This window comes from Amia ocellicauda, chromosome 20, assembly GCF_036373705.1.
Source record: "Amia ocellicauda isolate fAmiCal2 chromosome 20, fAmiCal2.hap1, whole genome shotgun sequence".
NCBI lineage: Eukaryota > Metazoa > Chordata > Actinopteri > Amiiformes > Amiidae > Amia > Amia ocellicauda.
The window spans coordinates 12145926-12170723 of record NC_089869.1 but is presented as its reverse complement, the minus strand read 5'-3'; the positions used below and the strand labels follow the sequence as shown (position 1 = coordinate 12170723).

General features: G+C 39.3%; 1 protein-coding gene and 1 long non-coding RNA gene across 3 annotated transcripts; both read left to right on the top strand.

Annotated features, from left to right (window-relative positions):
- On the top strand, positions 1-2575 carry LOC136716178 (uncharacterized). Its single transcript, XR_010805130.1, has 4 exons — positions 1-124; positions 1763-1929; positions 2014-2127; positions 2358-2575. It is a non-coding gene; the product is annotated as an uncharacterized LOC136716178 (long non-coding RNA).
- Positions 2576-3561: 986 nt separating this feature from the next.
- Positions 3562-24743, top strand: LOC136716217 (carboxypeptidase E). 2 transcript variants are annotated; one of them, XM_066693793.1, is made up of 9 exons: positions 3562-3917; positions 20332-20528; positions 20742-20909; positions 21992-22109; positions 22377-22556; positions 22864-23003; positions 23226-23325; positions 23619-23737; positions 24287-24743. In XM_066693793.1, the coding sequence occupies exons 1-9, from the start codon at positions 3686-3688 to the stop codon at positions 24380-24382; spliced, it is 1350 nt and encodes a 449-aa protein (XP_066549890.1). In that variant the 5' UTR covers positions 3562-3685; the 3' UTR covers positions 24383-24743. The 2 variants fall into 2 exon arrangements, with proteins under 2 accessions (XP_066549890.1, XP_066549889.1); XM_066693792.1 differs by lacking the exon at positions 3562-3917 and adding an exon at positions 16620-16853.
- The last annotated feature ends 55 nt before the right edge of the window (positions 24744-24798 follow it).

Sequence of the window (24798 nt, the reverse complement as noted above, 5' to 3'; positions counted from 1 at the left end):
GGTAAAGCCCTTGCAGCACTGACATGAGAAAGGAGTCCTGCACTGAGACGTTAAGGCAAGCTCAGACTCATTGACTTTGGCTGTGGCTGCATTCTTCATGACTCTGACTACAACACCTTCAGTGGTGAGTGTCGGTGGCCCAAACGATGGGGCCTGTATTAAAACACACATACTGAATAGAACTATTTAGGAGTTACCCAAGTCAGACACAGGACAGGTGAGAGAGAGAAAGCTTTATTTATTGGATTTCTACTGTGAGACAGTCATAGCATTGCTAATCTTGTTTTTAGTTTTGCCTTAATTGAAGTTAATCTTAGTCCTAGTTTGCCTTAACTGATGTTAAATCAGTCCAGCTGCTGTGTTAGTTACAGTAACAAGATCCACAAGAAAGGGGACAAAACTGAGTCAGGAAATTACAGACCAATCAGTCTCACCTGCATTACTTGTAAAATGTTGGAAAAAACGATGGGTTTAGATGAGGCAGATCATGTCTTTCTAATTTAGCTGTAGATCATGTGAAAGCATATGATATGATATACTTAGATTTTCAAAAAGCGTTTGATAAGGTTCCACACCAAAGACTGATCCTCAAATTGGAAGCTGTAGGCATTCAGGGTAATGTAAGTAGATTCATTGATATTATGAATTGATATTAATATTCATTCATATGAACTGGCTGATGTATAGGAGATAGAGGGTGTCGATAACAGGAGTTGCTTCTAACTGGAGTGAGGTTGTAATGGAGTTCAACAGGGATCAGTACTAGGGCCTGTGCTTTTCTAATCTATATTAATGATCTGGACTCTGGGATAGTTAACAAACTTGTCAAATTTACAGATGATGCTAAAATAGGTGGCTCGGCAGATATAATCTCGACAGCACAGACTATTCAAAGGGATTTAGATAATATTCAGTTGTGGCAGAAGAAATTCAATGTGGACAAGTGCAAGGTATTACATGCAGGTAACAAAAATGTCCACTATAATTACACAATGGGAGGAACAGAACTAGATGAAGTAACGCATGAGAAAGTGAGGAGTCCTAGGTCTTTCTCCATCCAAACAATGTGGGGAAGCAATAAAAAAGGCAAACAGAGTGTTAGGGTATATTGTCAAAAGTGTAGAATTGAGAACAAGGGCAGTGATGTTCAGACTGTACAATGCACTAGTTAGAGCTCATCTGGATACTGTGGACAGTTCTGGGCTCCACACTTCAAAGAAAGATATCGCTGCTCTAGAGGCAGTTCAGAGGAGAGCAACCAGACTTATTCCAGGTCTGAAGGGAAAGTCCTACTGAGAGACTGAGGGAACTGAACCTTTTCACCCTGGAACAGAGGAGACTACATGGGGACTTGATCCAAGTCTTCAAAATCATGAAGGGCATCGACCACATCAAACCAGAGCAGATTTTCCAGATCAGCAGGGACTCACGCACCCGGGGACACAAATGGAAATTGGGCTTCAAGGCATTCAAGACAGAAAACAGGAGACACTTCTTCACACAGAGAGGCGTCACAATCTGAACAAACTCCCCAGCGATGTGGCTGAAGCTGAAAATTTGGGAACATTCAAAAATAGACTGGATAGGATCCTTGGATCACTTAGTTATTAATGGACACCAAACGAGCATGATGGATGAAATGGCTTCCTCTTCTTTGTAAACTTTCTTATGTTTCTTCTTACTTGATATTTCTGGGAAAAAGAAGTCTAAATATTTTCATTAAATTAAAATGTGTGTGGTAACTGATTTCTTTTCTCTGCAGGCACAGCACTCCTCCTGAGTGGATCCTGCATTCTGGCTACAAAGGAGTCCCAGCCACTTTCTGGTCTTTGGGAGTTCTGCTCTTTGACATCACCTGTTGGGATTTTCCCTTTAAAACAGAAGAGGAAATTGTAAATGGTGTACTGAACTTTTAACATGTCTCCACAGGTAAGGTAGAAGACCATCACGTCACCTGAAATGCCTCACTGATCCAAGGACCCCAATCCTTTCCCTTCTTTTCTCACCCTACAGATTGCCAGGACCGGATTCGTGACTGCCTGGCCCACTGACCAGAGGACCGCCCCCATCCTTGGAGCAGATTCTGCTCCATCCCTAGATGCAGTGAACTGGTCTGAGTGGATGAGGGTGTGTGTTTTTAAGATTGGCATATATATGAATGTAAACCAACAAATAACAGTTGTATGTCTATAAAGCATGTCAAAAGTAAATACCTAATTTTAGCAATTGGATTTCAATCAGGGTGTCAAAAAACAGATGAATTTGTATTCATCTGCATGCTATATGTATTACAATACTGTTTATTAATCATGTCTCATCCAGCTACAAACCCTGTCTTGTTTTTGCTCTTTCTGTAGGTTTGCCTGAGTGCCACTCACCCTTGCGGGCGCTGCAGGATTTCAGTCCGTCACGGCGTAGTGTGTTACCAATTGTTTTCTTGGTGACTATGGTCCCAGCTGCCTTGAGATCATTAACAAGATCCTCCCGTGTAGTTCTGGGCTGATTCCTCACCGTTCTCATGATCATTGAAACTCCACGAGGTGAGATCTTGCATGGAGCCCCAGACCGAGGGAGACTGACAGTTATTTTGTGTTTCTTCCATTTGCGAATAATCGCACCAACTGTTGTCACCTTCTCACCAAGCTGCTTGGCGATGGTCTTGTAGCCCATTCCAGCCTTGTGTAGGTCTACAATCTTGTCCCTGACATCCTTGGACAGCTCTTTGGTCTTGGCCATGGTGGAGAGTTTGGAGTCTGATTGATTGATTGCTTCTGTGGACAGGTGTCTTTTATACAGGTAACGAGCTGAGATTAGGAGCACTCCCTTTAAGAGAGTGCTCCTAATCTCAGCTCGTTACCTGTATAAAAGACACCTGGGAGCCAGAAATCTTGCTGATTGATAGGGGATCAAATACTTATTTCCCTCATTAACATGCAAATCAATTTATACCTTTTTTGAAATGCATTTTTCTGGATTTTTGTGTTGTTATTCTGTCTTTCACTGTTAAAATACACCTACCATTACAATTATAGACTGATCATTTCTTTGTCAGTGGGCAAACGTACAAAATCAGCAGGGGATCAAATACTTTTTTCCCTCACTGTATATATATATATATATATATATATATATATATATATATAACACACTCTGTTTCAGAATATTATTCTTGTTGTAACCAAGGTGGATTAAATGTCAACATAAATTAATCACCTTGTGTAATTTAAGGGGGGTGGATTGGGCATTTTAAAAACGATTGTTGCTCAACTCTCTAGGGATCAAGGGATCTAGGGATTCTGAGATTACTATACAGTCATATTAAATCATACAGTAAAAATTATTTCTTTATAAAACACCTAAGTTATAATATATGTACTGATTTTCATCTTCATACAATATACTGCATACAGGATTACATTTATTAAACAGCATTGTGTTTAACATGTTTTCTTTTTACACCGTGATGCAATAGTACACCCACGACTGCACGACTGTCCTGTATGTGGGATACAGCTGTGCTGCCATGGAGACCAAAGTAGTAAAATAGCAGCCCGGCTTTCATTCATCTTTCACAACAAAGAGCAGCCGCACCGCACTGGGCTGCTTCCCTCAATCCCAGCCCCCCAACTGTCTGGCGGTGGAAATAACATGGTCTTGTGAGCTGTATCTATGTGTCACATCTAAAATGAAGGCTGCTCTTATTAGTGTGGTGGTTTTGCTGTCATCGTGTGCCTGTCGGGACGCAGACGATGGCCTTTCCTTCGCCTATCACCGGTACCCGCAACTGCGGCAAGCGCTCATCGGAGTCTGGCTGCAATGTCCGCACATCACTCGGCTCTACAGCCTCGGCAGGAGCTCGCAGGGCCGCCAGCTGCTGGCCATGGAGATCAGCGACCGGCCGGGGCTCCACGAAGCAGGTAAGCCCGTCTGGACTGAGCCCAGCGCAGCGGCGTGGTTTCGATCATGGGCTTCAATAAAGCGGACATTAAAGTTTGAAAGATTTCACCACTTGTTAAACCGCTTTCTTAACTGCGCTGCTGGACGTCAGCGCCCGGAACGTAATTGCCAGCTATGCTTACCTGTCGGTCAGCTGCATATATCCATTATTACATTATAAACTATAATAATATAGACATACACACACACACACATTTATAGACTGGGAAAGAAGGACATTTTTAAGCCTGTTATCCGTAGTACTTAATTGTTGTATTTAGTCTAATTATGATTACTTAGGAGCCACGCTGTTTTGTTCCAAAGGGGCTCTTAATTACATAATTGAGCCTTAGATTGTCTTATTTCAATTAAGTATTCAATTAAGATGTCACAAGAACCAGGAGAGTGGGCCCTTCGGGAGCGGGTTGGGAATCCCTGATATATAGATACATATGGATTGCGTTTATCCTACATCTCCTTTATAAGTGGTTAATGTTAAACCATTATGACAATCGGTATATTACATTGAACATTAAAAAGCAATATGCAAGTGAAAGTTCACATGGTTATCACTATAAATATGGTAAATATCACTATAGTTTTAGTCAGGGCGTCATGCAGCTAAATGTTTTTTATTTTGTTTATTTTGGGGTGGGGGGGGGCATAGTCGCAAAACAAATTACGATTGTTACAAATGGCTGGTATTTAATGCTTCTAACTACATCTACCGGGTATCCCACATGTTTTTAAATGTAAGTGTATTTTAATGTACTGCTCCGCTGTGTTTGTTGTAATCTAAGCACTGGCATTTCTGACAGTTACTGTAAAAACATCTTCGCTTGGGGTTCACTAAGGGTAGCATCTAACACTGCTGCAGTGGGACCCTTACTTATATATTCATCTCTTGCCAGTTGATCTTTTGGCACAATTAACCCTGCTCTGGTACATTGACAGTACCATTGGGGTGGGTTCACAGAGACCCCATGTTACCACAGCAGGTTTAAACTTGTCCCTGATTCTGATTAAAAAAAAACCAAAAAACTAAAAATTGTGTGCATACTGTATTGTACAAACTAACAGAACAATTGGATAAATAAATATTATTGCAGCTGAGCTTTATAGTTCCACTGAACAGTAATCACTCATCAGACCAGCTCCTGCCTGTCTGAGCCGCCCTGGTGCTGCTGCTTCTGCTGCTACAGCTGCTTCAGCGAACCGTCTCTCTCAGGGACAGTAACACTGCTGCAGTGGATCCTCCTGTCCTCCTCCAAACCCCCCACCCCCCCAATTTTCACCCTGCAACCCCCCCCTCCCTCCCCCAGCTCTTGCAAATTTTTACTGGCAGCACTCCCCTTCATCCTTTGGTAGGTGGGGGTCCTCTGCCAAAATGTGGGCGGCGAAGGCGTCCCTGGGTCAAAAAAGTTTGGGAACCACTGATATATGTTATAGTATAGCAAAGTGTATGGAGCAGTTTGTTCCACTGTTGATATTAATTACAAATTAAGCAGTACTTAACTGTAACCTTTACAATAATCAATCATAATTTGTAAAATAGTGTTCCAATAATGTATATCTATTGTAATTCTATTCCAGCAATTTGTTTCAGAGTAGAAATAATAAAAAGGCATTTCTCCAAAATAAAGATTACTTATATATGCATCCAAATTAATTACTAGTCTATACAAGTATTTTTGTCCAGTTTAAAATAATACAAATTGAGTTTGGGGGAAAAAAGAAATACCTATCAAAAGAAGGCCCAGCGAGAACACGTTAGTTGGAATATATATATATATATGTATAGATTTAATAGTTTTATTTCCAATATGAGAACATTGGAAAGAAAGGTACAGTATATTCAGAAAAAGCAGAAAGAGTAAAATAAATTATGGAAAAATCATTTTAAAAATGTAAAAAAACAGAATCAAACCAACATAAAAAAAAAACACATAAAAAAGCAATAATTTAGAAACAATAGTAAAACAAAATTTGGCTGGTTTCTTCCTACCACTAAACAAACTGAAAGTGATATGAAAGCTCAACTTATGTTAAGACAACTGTGAGTAACATGCTTCCTGACCTTAGTTTTGCAAATGGTGTGCTTTTCTTTTTATTAGAATTAATTGAAAATGTATGCATCAGTGGACCTTTAATGAAAACATTTAGTCAAAGTTGGACATTAACCTCCTTGTGGACAGGGTGTCTAAAATGATCACCTCTGTCCCATTGCCGATGTAGACAGAAGTCATACAGATCCACCCCTCTCCCATGCATCAAAAACAAAAATACAGTCAAAGCACATAAAGACTTCTTCGGTTGATCTAAACATGTTTCATACTGAGCAAGATTTTTTTTTTTTCCTTTTTGTATTTTGCATAATTTACTTCTACATTTGTTTTGTTAACTGCTAACTTATTGAAGAAGATATCCATACTAAATCAGCCGGTGGTGTATTGACTGAAGACATTGATACATAACATTACTTGTCAAATTTGTGCGTCTTAACTTCAGCTCGACCTAGAGATTAGCTGCATATTTTCGCTTTCCTGAGTTTGATCTTTTCAATTTGTAGTTGAAGTTTTTCATTCTCTAGGATGAGCTTTTCTTTCTGAAGAGCCAGGACTTCCTTGTGAAGCTCCAGGGTTGCTTTGCGGGTTTGCGAGTTGCCATCTTGCGAGTCAAAAGTGGCTCCATCTGGGGCACAAAAAAAAGAAAATCATTGATGAATACCAATCTGGATATTCTAAGTATCATCTGCATTACCAGGTACCACTAATAAAGGAAAAAACAAGCACCTTGTCGATTTTCCTTCGGACAATGAAGAGGTACAGGGTTATTTGCTTGTTCTTGAACAACTAGAATAAGAAGAGAACAATTATAACACCAAAACATACTTTTGGAAGATATGGACAGCTTTATTTGCATGTTTTTTCCATCTTGTGTCTGCCACCATTAGATCACAGGACAGATGGCTGGTTTATGTCAACACTCTTATGACACTGTAAATATAAATATGGTATAAATATTCACTCAAAAATAGAATTGTATAATGTCCCCCAATTAAATAATTCCATTCGATACACATTTGACACTTCAATTTCATTTTAATTCATTTCAAAACTGTATTTTTATGATCCAACAGTGAATGTGTGTACCACAATTTGTGAGGTATAAATTATTTAAGTTAGAAGTGCACAATAACTAACCCTAATCTGAAATGAGAGGGCATAGAAAAACTAAATATAATTATATTACACACAAATGAGCACCCTAACATGGCCTACTAATCACTGTAACCAAAGGGTGTTGAGAATAATTACCCCTTGATGAACTGTACACTTGTAAGTTTTCTCCGTTCAGCTTCTGCTGTTGAAAGTCCATGGGAAATTTCTAGAAAAAGTAAATAAAATCAGTAAGTTGAAAAAGAAAAAAGTACAACTCAACATCGGAGATACTGAGCATTACACATTATCACAGCATTAACTGCAGCAAATATATTTTTACAGTCAACTGTATCTTCCCGAGTCTGCTTGCTTAATGCAGGGTGCACACAGCACTGGAACACTAACGAGAACAATGAATAGGAAAAGGAAAAAGAAAAAGAAAAAAGTCATCCTTAAGCAGAGATGCATTAACATTATACTGCATTCACAGCTACAGGTACACATGAATTTGTTTTCCCCAACATGAATCATCTGAAAATATCTCTGGGGGCACATTAATGCTTAATTATTTCTTAACCACTACACAATTTTCAAAAGGACTTTATATAATTGTGGAAAACCCTTCACCCACTGCCACCCACTCATCCCAAAGTCATGTGAGAGGACAGAAAGGGGTTCAACAGCCTGTTTACCATCGGACACAAATTAGCATGATCTCGGAAAGGTTTGCCGACTTACAGTTGAGATTCTTTTTTTGTGTTTCTGGTAATGAACTGGCAGCTGAAGACTGGTTGTTCCTAGGTGCTGGCAGATCAACTCCTCTCCAGCCAGGAACACAGGTCTTCACCAGTTCTCTTCAACACCTGTCATTCCTTCTCCTGGACATTATTTGTTTTCTTTCCTGCTGGACAGTCTGTTTATTGTATGTTTCAGCAGTGATGAAGCGGTAGCCTTCACCACTGTATGACAACGGTGACTCTTCATTTAATACAGAACCTAAACATTTAGGTTTTGGAAGATTCTGGTCCTTTATAAAACTGTCAACCGATGAGATTATGCACACCTGCACAATTTGTTTTGTAGATAGTATTATTGACCCCCCCCCCCCCCCAGTGATAATCAATAGTCAATAATCAGTTCATGTTCTAAACAGAACATACAGTACAGTATCCAAAGTACTGCTCAGGTAACATTATTAATTCACATTAAAAGTATTTTATCATCTTGTGATAGGAAAAAAAAAAAAGTCTATATACACATCTGTGTGTTTACAGGGATAATATACAAGAAAGATGCTACACAATTATTGGAAAGTTGCAGTTCATTCAGAATTAATTCTACATGATTATTCTTTATCCCTGTAACACATGTTTAAGAAGTAGCTTTCTGAAATCACTGAATAGATTCCCCAAAAAGCACCTTTTCTAAGGTTTTCTGGATAAAAGTGAACAGTGTTTTTTGGTATTGCACAACTGAAGTCTGAGGTAGGGTAAATAGGCAACCGAAATCACATCACCAGTGGTGGAGTGCCAATTCCAATGTCATGATTCACAACAGTTCATGTTAAACAAGCTTATTAATACCACATTTTATATTGATCTGGCTGATTTAACATTTCTAGTAAAAAAATAATAATAATAAAAAAAAAAACATGGATTGCAAAATAGCCCAACAATGACTGATTTGTAGCTCTTTCTAGTGCAGAAAAACACAGTAGCTCTATTTTACAGCTACTGCAATTTCAACTGATTAGAAAAACATTTAACATTTATGTAATTTCAAAAGGGTAAAACATGATGCATGCTTGTAATGTTACCCATGGAAAAAAAAGTTAACATAGAAAAGGCTAGTTTGGGAAAGAACGGTTGCATCAATGGTTGTTGGGCATATTTAGCCACCATCACAGTAATAGCATAGCTTAACACATTCAGTAGTATGTAGTCTATGAAATAGCAGCAACAACTATAAATATCACGTGATTTTTTGCAGACTGTGGTCAAGTTCTTTTGGTGGTAGTCTCTTAAAGTCCTCAAAAGACTGTTCCCATGATCCATCTTGAAAAGTCCAAAGCTTTCTTGGAACAACAACATATTCACAAGAAATGCTGCATAAAGTACAGCACCAAAAAAAATCTTCACTGAAGTATATGGTTTCATCTGGCATCCACAGACTTCCTCTGAATGTGCTGCTACGGTAGATATGATCCACTTTCCTGAGAAGTCTTTTCAAAACCAGTTGTTAAGCATTAAGCATTCATTTTCTTATTTCTTTTTTAATTTATAAAGGCTTTGTCACTTGTAGTGTTTAACTGGATTGGGAGGTCACATTTGCCAGCTGAAATCTCAAAGCCCGCTCAGCCATACAGATAGGTCCCCGAGTGTGTTCTGGGCTCTAGAGCTCGTCTTCATCCTTTTAAACTGAACTTCCTCCAAGAATGCCACTTTTTCTTTAACACTTTTAATAGGGGACCGAGGGATTTTTTGCACATTTTAGTAATTAACCGTTAAGTCAATTAATTTAACATCTGCTTTTCTCCTCATAAAAGTTCCCACCCAAAAGTTCAAATTTCTCCTTACATACCAAAGCCATTGATCATCTACATATTTGACACATTTCTCAATTTAAAAAAGTCGATTTTTAACAAGATGATATTGTGAAAGCAGCACTTTTAAATTGCCATTGTATCATTTTAACATCTGTCTCCATCCCAAGCATACAATAACCAGCTCAAACTATAATGCTATGCATCTTCATTATGTAATACTGTGTGAATGGTCTTTGTTCATTGTTGAATTTCATCCATTTCCCAAAAGAAGATTACAATTGAAACTAACGGCACAAACCACTAAACACACATTAAACGTACAGGACTTGGATGACAAACATTTAAGACCTTAAAATCAATAAAAAAAGAATACTGTGGGAATACATTCATTCGTCACTGAGGCAACTGGGTACAACTGGTGTTCTGTAAACCTGAAGGCATTATTGTAAAGAATGAGAAAAGTAAGGGCTTCCCACAGCTATATTCAAATGGAAAAATAAGATAAAAACACAAGCACACGTGCTTGTGCTTTGTCCCTCCCACTCTCGTTCGCTACAGTTACAACAACCCCTTCAACCCCCCCACCCTCAACTAATCTAAAAGACTGCCATGCCTATGCAATATTCTGGGGGGGATCCCTGAAAGTGGCATCAAAACTAAAAAAGATGTTATGTTGAGCATACAATATAAAATAAACTACAAAGATCAGTACCTACACTACCTTGCTCTATAACAATTAATACAAATTAGTTCAACCATATGCAAGCACGTTTCTCATACACCTGTGTGAGAGAAAGGGTAACAGTCCATGATTATACCATTGAGCAACAGCACTCTTACCCTTGGATTTGCTGGCTTATTATGATAAAATTCTCAATTCATTGTTTATGTAATCATCCAACAGTGGGTATTCAAACAGTTTTGTGCCTTCAGAGTCAACTTCTTCATCCTCATATTCAATAACAAATGAATTCCTATCATCTGTACAGCGCAAAACCCTGCCGGGCCACCAGGTCTCCGCACCATCCTCGCTACTTACAAACATGTGCTCTACCTTCTTCCCTAGAAGGTTGTGAGCAGTTAGTGGTAACAGCTTCACATTGTCCTGCTGGAAGTCCTTCCATAAATCAAACCACCAGGTCATCTGGCATTCATCATACTTGAGCTTAAAGGTTTGCCCTCGTCCTTCTTCCCTCATTGCAATGACTGTTCCCTTATACCAGTTTTTTTTCTCATTTTCCTCAATTCCATGCTTTACTCTCTTTCCTAGCAGTTGGTCAGGATGGGTCACTTTTGGCAGTTTCAACTCATCCAAGCCCATTTTCTTTCTTCCACTATCTCGGACTTTAACCTGCAGATTAAAAGCTTCTTGCAAAAAACGTTGCTTTTGTTTGATAACATCCCGAGATGATGCTGGACTACTATCCATGTCTGGGCTAAACTGTACCCTTGGTATATTACTAGCCTTTACTGGGGTTACCTCTACCCCTGCCTTCACTGCTGGACTACGGCCCTTTTGCGGGGTAGACTTCCCTTTCTTTGCTGGTGTACCCTTTACCTTTCTAGGAGTATTCAGTCCTCTACATCTGATGGTTGGATCGATTTGTGGTGTGGATTCTTCTTGCTTTTTTATTGCCAATTTCAAATTAATCACAAGATCTTGTAGGTTAAGATTCCTGCCTTTTTTTGAAGTGTTGAAAATCCCTTGCTCATTTTTCATACCCAAAACAAATCTTCTGAATTTGAGTTGAGAATTTACAGCTACAGACGCAGTCTCCTCATCTAAATGTTCTATCTGTTCATCTACCTGTCCTTCAGTGTCCCACAGGCCTCCATAATTGTTCAAGTCAACAGTCAGCTTCTGTTTGATAGTAATTTCACTGTCTTCACATTGTGGTAATTTGCATGGTCTTTTATCATTTATCTTTAGTCTTTCCTCATTAATTTTCTTTATCCTCTCACAAAAGATAGCCTTCTGCTCTCTTACTGAACGTCTAGCTATTGCCAACACCTCTTCCTTCTTTTTCGAGTCCAAGGTAGAGAGCCACTCCCATGTCCTGTTCTCTTTGAACATGACCATTCCTTCAAGAGCAATGCCTGTTGCATTTGTCTTGACCCTGAGCAACTGATCAAACACTCCAAAATCTCTCTCGCAACTAACATTCGTTTTAGGAACGGACTGCATTCTTTCAGCAACATCTTCGGTTACCTCATCATACCTGCCATGCTCCAAATGATCAGCTAACATTCTGCAGCAAACTTTCAAAAAACTGGCAAGGATTAATTCAACAATCTGTACAGTCAGCTCATCAAACTCTGGATTCACACTTGCGATTAGGTTGTCAAACACAGGCCCACCATTCATTTCTACATCATCGAACAGATTCATCTCCCCTCTGACCAGTTTCATTCCATCTTTCTGCAACTCCTTTAGCTTGGCAACTAGAGTTTGGTACCGGTCGTTCATTTCCAACACATGCTCTTTCAAGGATAAGACTCTCCAAAGTGGCTCAGTGATGAACTTTGAAACCAGTCCAAGAGCCCTGCATCCAGCCACAAACTGCTGAACATTCAAATCTGCATTCACTTCAGCGAAGAGGGGTTTATCATGTTGAAATTTAGCAGTAAACTCCACCAACTCTGTATACAAAAAATAAACTCCAGCTGCATTGTGAAAAATGATATTAATTCTGTGACCTCTGAAAGGGGAGAGTGGCACTGGGTCAGATTTATTTTTGCTCGCCCAAAAGCATTTAAACTGAACAGGCTTTCCTTGTTCAACACAACCTTTATCATGAACAGCTTTACATACAGTCCGGATTAACCGGATTGTTCCAGATTCTGATGTTTCTTTGGTCGCATTTGGAAGGCATTGGGAACCCACCTGATCATTTCCAAATATCAGTTTCTCCCAGACTGAAAGTGTCGCATTGGCCTGATGAGCCAAACCATCAATTAAATGCAAACCACAGAAAAGTTCATTGACTAGGGAAAGCTTTGCCTTTTCAGATTCACTGTAGTTGTCATATCCACCAACAATTTCAGGCAGAACTTCTGACCTGTAATCTGAGAGCATGGAGTTGAATTTCTTTTCAGTGCTTGCTCTATCTCCAAAAAGATTGGTTATTTTGGCAAATACTTCATTTTGTTGACGAACTACATTTTCCTCAGCAGTCCCTGGACTTCTCACGATGTCTTGCACCATTTCTTGTACCGTTTGAAGAATAGAACTAGCAGAACCTGACGATTGCTCCCTGAGGCCTATGTGTAGGCGAGTTCCGTCTTTCAAAAAGACTCCTGCTGTGCCATATTTATGTCCAAATTTAGTTGTGCCATCAGTGCAGAGTGTGAGGTTAGTTTCAGTAGAAAGGGTTTCCTTCACCTGTTGAAGAGCTACTTGTCTTGCTTCTACATAGAACGATCTAGAACTAGTTTCCCTTGGTAGTCTGTCTACTTTCATACCAGCCAGTTTTACCAACACAAGCCTGACAACATCAGAAACCTTGTTAGAACTAACGCCCATGTTTGCCATTAGATCCATGTACACTTCTCTTATTTTGTCATTGTACTTTGCATTTTCATAAGTTGGTAGTTTTCTCTGTACCAAAATGTCCATCTCATCCTTGATTTCGGTGTATCTACCCTGCCAAAAATATATCTCTTCATTTAATCTTTTGAGTCTCATGGAGAAGGCTGGATCACTATATTTCACCTTCGTTTCCTCTTTACGTTTCTTGTGGTAATTCATTCGCATATGCTCCTTTTTCTTTTCATATTTGATTTTCTTCACATCCTGCTCAAGAATGATATTTCGAAGCTCCAGATTTCTTTTTGCATTTTTTTCCTGCTCATATTGTGCAGCTATATTATTTTTTTCCTGCGTCAGTTCTGATACTTTATTCTCTAGCTCCTTTATCTTATTATCACGACGCCTCATCCTTTTATTAATGTTACGAACACACAGCCTGGTTAGCTTTACCTTTGCTTTATCATACTTCTCCGTCATATGCTTGAGTTCTGCTTTAACTTCGTGACATTTTTTCCCTCTTTCTGTCCTTTGCTCAATAAGCTGTGCTTTTTGATCCTTTAGCGCATCACATTTTTCTCTCAGCTTCTTTATTACCTCAGTTTTTGTTTCTACATCTGCTTTAAGGGCTTCAAATTCATGCCAGTCTGCTACTTTCTCAGTTTCACATTTACTAGTGCTTTCAGTTACAAGTACCAATTCAGACTTTTTTACCCTAGGTTTTCGTGTGAAAGGTAAAGGAAAAATTTGTTTGCAGAAATCCCCCCTCTTGGATGCTGTAAGTTTTCTTTTTTTGGTGATCATTCTTTGCACAAGGCAGAAAACATCCCCAGAAAAACGTATTCTTTGCGCCTCACTTTCTAGACCAAGATCAAAGTTATATTCTAAAATATTAAATACAGCATACTTTAGGGGCAGGTCTGTTTGTCTTGCAAATCTATGGATTTCAAGCACTACACCATTTGTCAGCAAAGCCTTGTCTAATTTTGGTATTTCAATTGTATCTTCTGTTACCTCAAGTTCTATTCCTAACTTTTTACAGAAAACATACGTGTCTTTCTCTGCGTGAGAGGTAGGGGGTGAGTACTCCATCTGCTTCATTAAAACATCTGTGCTCTCCCCTTTTTTTGGGCTGAGGCATACATTTTTCTTTTTTCTTGGGGGTTTACACACATTGTCCACCTGTACTACACAATTAGGTGTCATTTTTCTTTTATGTTGGACAGGAACTGGGCTAATCTTTTGTCCTTCAACACTTACTTGTCCCTCAACATCAGGAAGCTGGAGAGCCTTCTGTCCCTGAACAGGAAGTAGGCTACTCTTCAGTTCTTGGATAGGAACCTCAACTGGGCTACTCTTCAGTTCTTGGATAGGAACTTTAAAAGGGCTACTCTTTAGTTCTTTGACAAGAAATTGAACAGCGCTATTCTCTAGTTCGTGGATAGGAATTTTCTCTGGACTACTCTTTAAGTCTTGGATAGTAACTTTAACTGGGCTATGCTTTAGTTCTGGTGTACACTTTTCTTCCTCACTTTTAACCTGGCTACTCTGTAGTTCTTGGATAGGAACTTTTATTGGACTACTCTTTATATCTTTGGTAAGAAACTGAACTGCGCTACTCTCTAGTTCTTGGATAGGAACTTGCAATGGACTACTCTTTAGTTCTTGGATAGGAACTGGTTTATTGTTTTCTTCCTCAGCTATCACTGGGCTACTCTTTAGTTCTTGGATGGGAACTGGTTTACACTTTATTTTTCTGATAGGAACTGCTTTACACTTTTGTCTATCAACTTTAACTGGGCTAACCTTTGGTTCTTGCACAGGAATCTGGACAACATTTTGTCCCTGAACAGGAAGCAATATACAATTTCCTCCTTGAACAGGAAGAGCACTGTATGTTTGTCCCTGAACTGCGAGCACACTGTAATTCTGTTGCTGGACAGTTTGCACACTGTAGTTCTGTTGCTGGACAGTCCGCACACTGTAGTTCTGCTGCTGGACAGTTTGGAGGCTAATTGCTTGTCCATTTAGAGCTTGGAGACTGTAGGCTTGCCCCTGTATAGGAAGGAGGTTAGTCCTCTGCAACGGCCCTTGGACAGGAAGGGACGCTTTCCATTCTTCGCTGTCGTCAACTTCCTGTTTAATTTGTACATCTTCATCCATTTTTTAAGTCTAACCGATTCAACATAAAGCCAAAAAAATCTATAATTGTAACATCTGTCAAACAAGTCCTTGAAAAACACCTTTCAGTACATGTACAAATATATGCACAAAAAATAAGCTTGAGATTGGCTATGGCAATTTAAGTTTTAGCTGCAGTTCTTGCTTCTGCAAAATACCTCTAATGTGGATTGCATTTTGTAAAGGCAAACGAATCAATGAGGCACATGCATAACATAAAAAGTGTGTATTACCCAATTTCTCTTTTCAAACATCAGATTTGATAAATAGTCTAAGAAATGCGCAGTTCATTGTGTTTCATTATGCAGATGCTCCCAGCTTTGACTGTAAAAATACACGGGCTTTTGCTGCACCCACAGCAGTTGTCCTATAGCGCAGCAGCCGCTGTAGCTACGCATTTAGAAAACAAACAAAATAATGAATAATAAATAAAATAACACTACATGCAATGCATAGCAGTACTATAACACATTCCTCAATTCATGGTTTGGAAGAATTCAATACAGTGACTGCAATGTTGTATACATCATGGGCGACAGTATAGATGCATTATTATTATTTTACTAAAACAGACCGAATATGGAATCGATGTTTTTCCATAAAGCATGCAACAATGAAAAGAAAAAAAATGCAATAAAAGGCAATATTTGCTAAAGCATCCCGCTGGTTTTAAAGTGTATGGCTGTGTAGTGAATGCACTGCGCTTGCACTAAGCATGGTTACCTGCGTTTCCCTCGGCCCCTATTCCTTTGCTAGTCTGTTTGGGGGACGCGGTCTCCTGGATATTGAGTTTGCTGTCGTCCTTCTCCTTCAGATGAAATCAAGCGAGGCTGCGTACTGTATATACAGTGGCGTGTTTTCTTTTCTTCTTTTTTTTTTTGCTTGCTTCCTTCCTTCCTTTCTTTCCAAACCGAGACGAGCTCCAGCACGCAGTCGGTCCCGGGCCGTGAATGGCCAGGCGAGCAGACGGACTCCCACTCCAGTGTGAGCGGGACCAATGAGCGCCTGCGTGGCCCGGCTGCACTGCTGTGTGATTGGGGGCTGTCAGGGGCATTTCATCTTGTTATGGTTTGAATTGTGGTGTTGGGGGTGCGCAGATCCCCGCAGTTGTGCCCCAATCTGCACAATCGCGCCCATCCCATAGGAGGAGCCGCGCAGATCTGCGGAAAGCTGCGCCGCACGCTGCCAATGGTTTAAATGCTACTGCAGAGGAAAGCATGTGGCACAACAGTAGCACGCTGTCCAGCCCCAGCGTACAGTCTGTGCAGGGGATCTCAAAGGTTTTGCAAAAAAATACATCATTTTAAATCGTGCAGAATGATCATGCAAAGTATGCATTATTTTACGGCATTGCAATACAACATGCTTTTGTACGTTGTGCATGGATTCCTGCACAATCTGGATTGGAAATTGTATTTAGTTTACTAATGCATTGGTATTTTGGAATTCTAGCCTCCGACATAAAAACTGATCATAAAAAAGGACAGAGAAAAAAGCTTGCAAGGTAAAACCAAGGGGGCTGAGGCTTGGGTGGGGGTGGGGGAGCTGCTGACTAAAGCTAATCAGTTCCAATGAGACAAAGCGTTTTGTAACATTTCAACCCAGATTTCGTGTCTTTATTTCCTAAGTCAAAAACATACAACCAATAGCCTGCTTAGTATTGTTGTTGTTATTATTAATCATCTCAGTATGAATAAAAACAGTTTAAAGCTGATATTTGTTCAAAGTAAGCTATTATAAACGCAAGAACTGAATTCTCCCTTTTTAAGTGAGGCAGGAGAGCAAATCTTTGCTTAAGACGGACATGCGATAGGAAGTCAAGGCCTTTGCTTTAGACAGATATTTTGACCTCCTCATCCCTCCCCCACCTCCATCACAACTATCTGCCACTCCCTGCAACGAGTTACTACAGCACTGCAAACCTTAACCCTTTAGAGACAGAGACCCCACATAAATAATCCATAGAAAAATCTGTGAATAATCTTCATTCACAGTAACATTGACTATTATGTTAATCATTTACAGTGTCTTCCATGAGGTTAAAAGACTATATTAAAAAAAAGGCTGCAAATATAAAGATTGCATCATTTTAGTGCTTCAAAATGACACACACATACAAACACACAGATTGATAGATATTACTGATGCATTTCCTTCGTAATACTGCATTACCTCCTCTGCATTTCTAAACAACTGCTTTCATGCCATACTCTCTGTAAGAAGTTGCTTTAAGACATTTTGAGGTTTTCTTTTTGCTGAGCTGTAAAAGCAATCACCCATACTGAGCACAAATCGAGCCGAGTGGTTTTCTGCATTGCTGTGACCCATAGCCTATTTTTAGCCAGTGAAAGGACTGATGTGTTGACAGTGGGAGTCCTCCTTTGTGCCCATGAGATCAGTGCTGTTACCATAGTAATGAAGACTCATGACGTCCTTCCAGTCAAATTGCGTTCCTCAAGCCTCCCCTCCAGGGGAAGAAAAAGCATCCTTATAAAAGGAAAATTAAAACCCCTGAAAATAGGATATGGAAGGGAATTATCTGAAATGCAAATACTGATACTGCATTTCTGTTTTCTCAAGTGATAAGATGTGACAATGTGATTCTTTTGTATTTTTTGATTGTTATTAAGGCTTACATAACCTATATTTCTCGGTTATCTTTGTTGGTGCTACATGACCTACAATATTCTGCAACATAATTTGCCGTACAGACCTAACATTCCAGAAAGGGTAGCTTCTTCAAAATTGAGAGGAAATTAGATCAAACAATATACTAGTATATCACTGGTGTATAAAGCTTTTCCAATAATTTTACAACTTTTTCTGTCCTTTGCACTCCGCACGATTTGGCACAGTGGGCTTTCGGAAATCTTTTAAATGAAAAAAGTGCGTAACATCACGAGATAGTTTAGAGGAGTGTGTCTTGACAATTAATTAGCACAATGAAGCTTCACAGCTTATCCCTCACTTGCTTTCCATAGATTGAAAACCTTTGAAAGAGAGGATAATCACAGACTCGCTTCTTTACAAATTTTCCACACTCAACAAAATACATCATAGGTTTCACATTTACTTACCAGATAGCAGGTCTCCTAGCAACAGGGTTGTGCTTCATTTACCTGGAGAGATAACTGCTTCTTTCACAAGGGACAAGAGAGCTTCACTATGTACACAACATCATTACAGTTGTTTTTGTGTTGTCCAAATTGCCATATTCACGATGAGCACAACTGCTGTACATGTGTAATACAATAATGCTCAAAATGTCACCATCTTGCAAAATTCCCAAGCCTGACAGCCCATGCTTTCAGCGTTCACTTTAAATTGACCAAAATATATGAGTTTCAGAAAGGGAGGCCATTTATGTCCTTGCCCTGGGAGTGAAACCTAATAAGCCGTAAATAAATTAATATTGACTACTGGCTAGTTAGAAATTGCTGACAAATAAATCTAGGATGAAAATGACAAAACGTTATAATTTCTGTGGCTTTCAACACTGATTTAATGCATAGCTGCTCACTTCAGTCCAAAAAGAAAAAGCCCCAAACAGCCACAGATCTTTGAAACCTACCTGGAACAACTGCCAAGAAAGGACAAAAGGGCATTTTCTTGTTCTCTGGGGGCCCCAAGGACCTGGATCTAAGTCCTTGAGATCACACAGAGAAACACCCTCATTAACCACTGTGATTAACATCTCCATTGCCTGCAGGGAAGATTAACAAAGCTATAGAACAACCACATTGAAGAGAAAATATTGACTGCGAAGTCATCAATTCATTTTTCAGGTTTTACTAAATAACATTAATTGCGTGTGTGTATAAAAATGTGTATTTATGCAATGCCCTGCAAATCTTACTGAAATTGAACTAAGAAAGGATTAGACATAGACATAGATTTTTGTTTTGGAGTTTCATTAACCATCTTATAGAGAATTAATTCAAAGTTAAAATTGGGAAACTTATTATTTTTCAGAATATTCCATGTTGTGCTTATACACATCTATCTATCTGTTTTTCCATTCAGTCAGAATAATCACCCATAACTTATTTATATTGTGTTGTTTTGTTTGTTTACTTGTTCATAGACTGTTTAAATTGGGGTTAGGCGAGTGGTGTTATTAGTACATTAGTCTTGTTTTTCTTTTCTAATTAAGTTTTATTCCAGCTGTGTGTTTATGGTAATTATATAGTTGAAAAACAAACCATTAATCTGCTGGGTGCCTTCCTGAGGGAATATATTGAAATATACACATTTCCTATATTTCTTATTCAGACAGCACTGAAACAAGCCCAAACGTTCATGTTACCATTTACATGTATTGCTGTTGAACATCTCTCACCTGGTCTACTTCCAACATAATTTGCGAGTAGACAAGAAATAGTCAAATGTCAATTTGTGTCCCAAACATACTTATGGTCTAGTTGCAGATTTGCCCATCACACTAACTTCAAGTTGAGCATTGCTTAGGAAATTATTACCATTGGACTTCTGAACAAGCTGGACCAGCTTCTTCTAGTTTGGCCACATTCATTTTTATTTTTTTTGATTCGTCAACACTGCCTAAATAGCACACAGCTTGGCTTCTGGGTCAAACTGCTTAAATAGCACAGCCGAGACACCATTTTCTTGTTCACAGGGATTAAGCTGTACATAGTCTTGCTTCTAGGATATTTACTTATTGATTTATTCATTTATTTATGGGATACCCTACTGAGAAAACTCAGTTCATGGGGCTCACTCTTTACGGGCAGGTACTATTTACATGAATTGCACTGTTGTGACCATGTTTTTTTCAAACCACTCTTGTATCTGTACCTTTTCTAGTGAGACGACATTCAGGAAGGGCAAAAACAAATTCAGCAGACTTCATGTTTGTGTTAAGGGCAAGCTAACCGATGTTCGGTCCTTCCATTATTATAAGATTAGCTGGGCTTCCTTTAGTCACACTAACCACTTCTATTCTTTTCTCACGACGCATTCAGGAGAGCCGGAGTTTAAATTTGTGGGCAACATGCACGGCAATGAAGCGGTTGGGCGAGAACTGCTCATTTACTTGGCACAACACCTGTGCAGCGAGTACCAGAGGGGGAACAACACCATTCTGAACCTTATTCAGAGCACGCGCATACACATCCTCCCTTCCATGAACCCTGATGGCTTTGAGCTCGCCGCCTCGCAGGTCAGTCTACACCTGATGTCAGTCTGATGCTTCTGTGGTTCACATCACTTTAAACACAGGAACACTGGGCATTTGCATTTTGCATGTACAGGGAAGCAAGGTCTTATTGACAATACTGGCTCCATGCTGCTAGGCTAATGTATCCACAGTGGTTATTGAATGCACGCCATTCTAGAATGCTTTTGGAGTTCCAATATGTCCTTGTGTTTGTAGAGAGGTAGAGCGAAAGACTGGCTTCTGGGAAGGGCCAACGCTCAGGGTGTGGACCTCAACCGGAATTTTCCTGACCTGGACAGGATAGTGTATCTGAACGAGCACTCAGCAGGGCCCAACAACCACCTCCTCCACCTCATCAAAGACCGGGTGCAGGATGACAACAAGGTACACAAGTCTGTATGATGCAATTAATCATGTTTGGTCCCTGCATTTTTATATAATTATCAAACAAACACTATTTAACCATCAAAGCCTTATTCACAAGCACTGCATCCTAGAAACAAGAAGATACATGTATTTTGTTGTTAGTAGGGGAAATGCAAGAATCCAAAATCCATATACAGCTACCAGACAGTCCTGCAATCCAGGGTCAAATAAATAAAAGCTTTCCACAGAACAAACTAGAAAATCCGCTTCTCTCTAGCCAACAGCAACCCCCACACTCCTCCTTCTCCCCACCGTTAGTGGCCTCAATAGCTCTGATCAAGTGCAAGTATGTTGCCTGGCACAGTATCTGCAAAGGCTTCTGGGACATGGAGTGTTTCTGAAGGCAGACATTTAACAGAGTGTAGTCTCCCCTTATATAAGCCGAACAGGGTAATATCCTTCCCTTCCCTAGCCCTCACATATTTTCCATTAAGGACCATGCCCTGGGGTTTACCACAATATGTAAAAACAAAAAAAGGCAAATTCAGGCCTGCTAAAAGTATGGGCAGTTAAACCTAGCATATTCTATGTTTAAATACACAATAAAATCTCCATATCACTCTGGAGAGAAGAGAGTAACATAGAACAGATGGAGAAAGCACCAGGAGTCCTATTATTACAGACGGGAGACGTTGGCAACACAAAGCTGTTATCCGGAAGAATGTTTCTCATCATTACATATCGTGTTTTCACTATCTGACCCGAGTTCAGAGAGTGTTTGACTCCACATAATCAAACACCCATAGGCGGATAATGCACAGAGGCACGTTTTGACTGTTTAATTTCTGCCTTGTACCGTGTCCGTCCCACAATTACACACTGCAGCAGCTCGATAAGCAGCATATGCATATAGACCTCAAGACATTTCACGCTCGACTAATATCTTTGAAACCTCCTGTCTGAATCGTTGCAGTAATTGAACAAAGTAGAAGCGCACTCAAGAATGAAGAATGTATATTGCTGCTGACTCCTGCTGTAACAAAACCCTAAATGAATGTCTTGCCATGCTAATTTTCATCTGGCTAAATCTCCATTTGCAGCTGGCCCCTGAGACTAAGGCTGTCATCAAGTGGATAATGGAAATTCCCTTTGTATTGTCAGCTAATCTCCACGGTGGAGACATCGTGGCTAATTATCCATATGACGAGACAAGAACAGGTAACATAAGCCGCACAATTAGTTCTTGTATATATTTTTGAAGATAATTACGATTTTGGTATTAAGGGCATTCATTTGCAGAAGTCTTTGTTATGCAACAACACATGGTACAAGCAATTTACTAACATCTTGAGCTTTTAAAACCATCCATAAATTCCTTCAGCTGGTGTTGAGAACAAGATTTGTTGTACCACTCAGATCTGAACAGCTGAACAGACATGTCTAAGTGTTCCTGTCCTGAGAATGAACTGTTGTTGATACATTCAGGTGCCGATAAACAGTACACCCCCTGCCCCGACGACGCCATTTTCAAAAGCCTGGCTGAGGCCTACGCTTCCAACAACCCCATCATGTCCAACCCCCACCGACCCCCTTGTGACATGGAAGGAGATGACAAGTTTGTAAATGGAACAACGAATGGAGCAGCCTGGTACAGTGTCCCTGGAGGTACAAAATATGACAACAAATAAACCACCAAATCTTGTTTGATGTGGATATATGTATTGACCTATTGGACCTAAGCTAGTCCTTCAGTTTTTCCCTCCATGATTTAATACACCTTTCATTTGGGGGTTATTCTGAATTCTTACCTTTGCCCAATCGTTCTACACATTCTATCCATTAAAATTAATTTTGATACTGCAGTGCTTTTGACTGCAGGGCTGACGTAATAGCTGACTTATGGGTCTTCGTTTCTTAATTAGCACAACATGCATGAATTTCAATATTTCTAAGGTTTTGTTGTTTTCTGCAGGTATGCAGGATTTTAATTATCTCAGCACTAATTGCTTTGAGATTACAGTCGAACTGAGCTGTGAAAAGTTCCCCCCAGCATCACACTTAAAGGGATACTGGCTTGACAACAAGGCTTCACTCATTAACTACATTCAACAGGTAAGGCCTTCCATCAGTCATGCATGGCAAAGACGCGTGTACATTTAAAAGCCACAGTTTTAGATGTTTATTACCACATTGCTTTGCTAATACCTACCAGAATAGGTTCCACTGATGTGTAATAAAACATGAAACGTCACGTGAAGGTTTCTCAGATGAAACCGATTACAACAATCAATATGATCGAGTGCATTGATTTTTTTCCCCCCCTTTCTCTTTTAGGTCCACAGAGGAATAAAAGGCTTCGTTACGGACAGTGAGGGACACCCAATTGCAAATGCAACCATCTCCGTTAAAGGCATTAGCCATGACATCACTACAGGTTTGCCAGTTTCCAATTAATGAATGGGACAATTCAGATGGTATAAGGTCACAAATAAGTTATACCTTTCAGACGTGGAATAACCCCTTCAGAAGGATCTTTTCAGGATGTGAATTTAATTTATAATGTGGTCACTGACACAAAGCTGAGCATGTCTATAGTTCTATTTCTGGCACAACACTCAAAAATAAATGAGTAACCATAGGATAAAATTCAGAATAGCCATAGTGATTTATTGTTGAGTTTCTGATGATGGACATGAAGTATATTACCTTTTTAAACCTCTTCTCAAGCTGAAGATGGGGACTACTGGAGACTGCTGGTACCAGGGGAGTATCAGGTCACAGCTTCTGCTCCAGGCTATGAAACTGTCACTCGGAAGGTGGGCGTCCCCCACAATCCTGCACAGAAGGTAATGAAACCTAAAAGACAGGGTTTTGAAGAAATAAATATATACTTTTATATAATTTGTTATATTTATTAACATATTTAGTTTATTAACATTTTACTAATGAATGGGCTATTTCATTTATGTAAATATGTCATATTTATTTATTGTTGTGTTTTTAGGAGTGGTTGCTTAAACCATAAAAGTCTATGCTGGCAGTATTTACAGGGATACATTTAAAACAGGATTCATTAAATAAATATGACATGAACAAATGTAGATATTTCGTGTGGTGTTGTTTTTAATAATATGTTGTTTATCACAATGGATGAAGTTTCCTGCACACCTATACAATTCATAACATTATATAACACTCTGCATGAGGTTGACAATAGTTGATAATTTTTTTTGTCAGTTTTTATACATTTATACATGTTTATAGCAAATTAAACATGATTCCAATTTCACACAGAGACATTTCTATTCTGTGTGAGGGACAGGACTGGGGATATGTTACATTGTGAGGAAATTCATTTCCATCCCCAAATGGATTTGTGACTTCCTGTCCAATAGGTGGATTTCCAGCTGAAGAATCTGCAGCAGAAAGACACTGAAGAGCAGCAGCTGGAGCGATGGTGGAAGATGATGTCAGAGACGCTGAATTTCTGAGCAGTGTTGGTCCCTTTCACTCTCACCTCATCAGCTTTGTCTGTATTTTTGTATCTTTTCACACACCTCAGTCTGTGAGGTTAAAATGTCCACTATCTCCACTATCCAATTAATTTCCAATCCATTTCTGCTTCATAATATTCAGGCAAAAGATTGATCGGATTATTTTCAGATCAAGAGTGCATACATAATATAATATATGATCTTATGTTACATAAGATCTTGCTTTGCACTTAATTTTATTAATGGTTAAGAATGTACTGACTTATTTAAGCCAGTCATTCAGTTAGTCTTTTACTGTATTTTTAAATAGTTTTTATCTGTGTAGTTTTGTGTAGCAAATAAATGAATATTCATTGCATATCTCTGATTTGTTTCTCCTACTTTCCTCACTGAAATGTTTTATAATAGTGCAG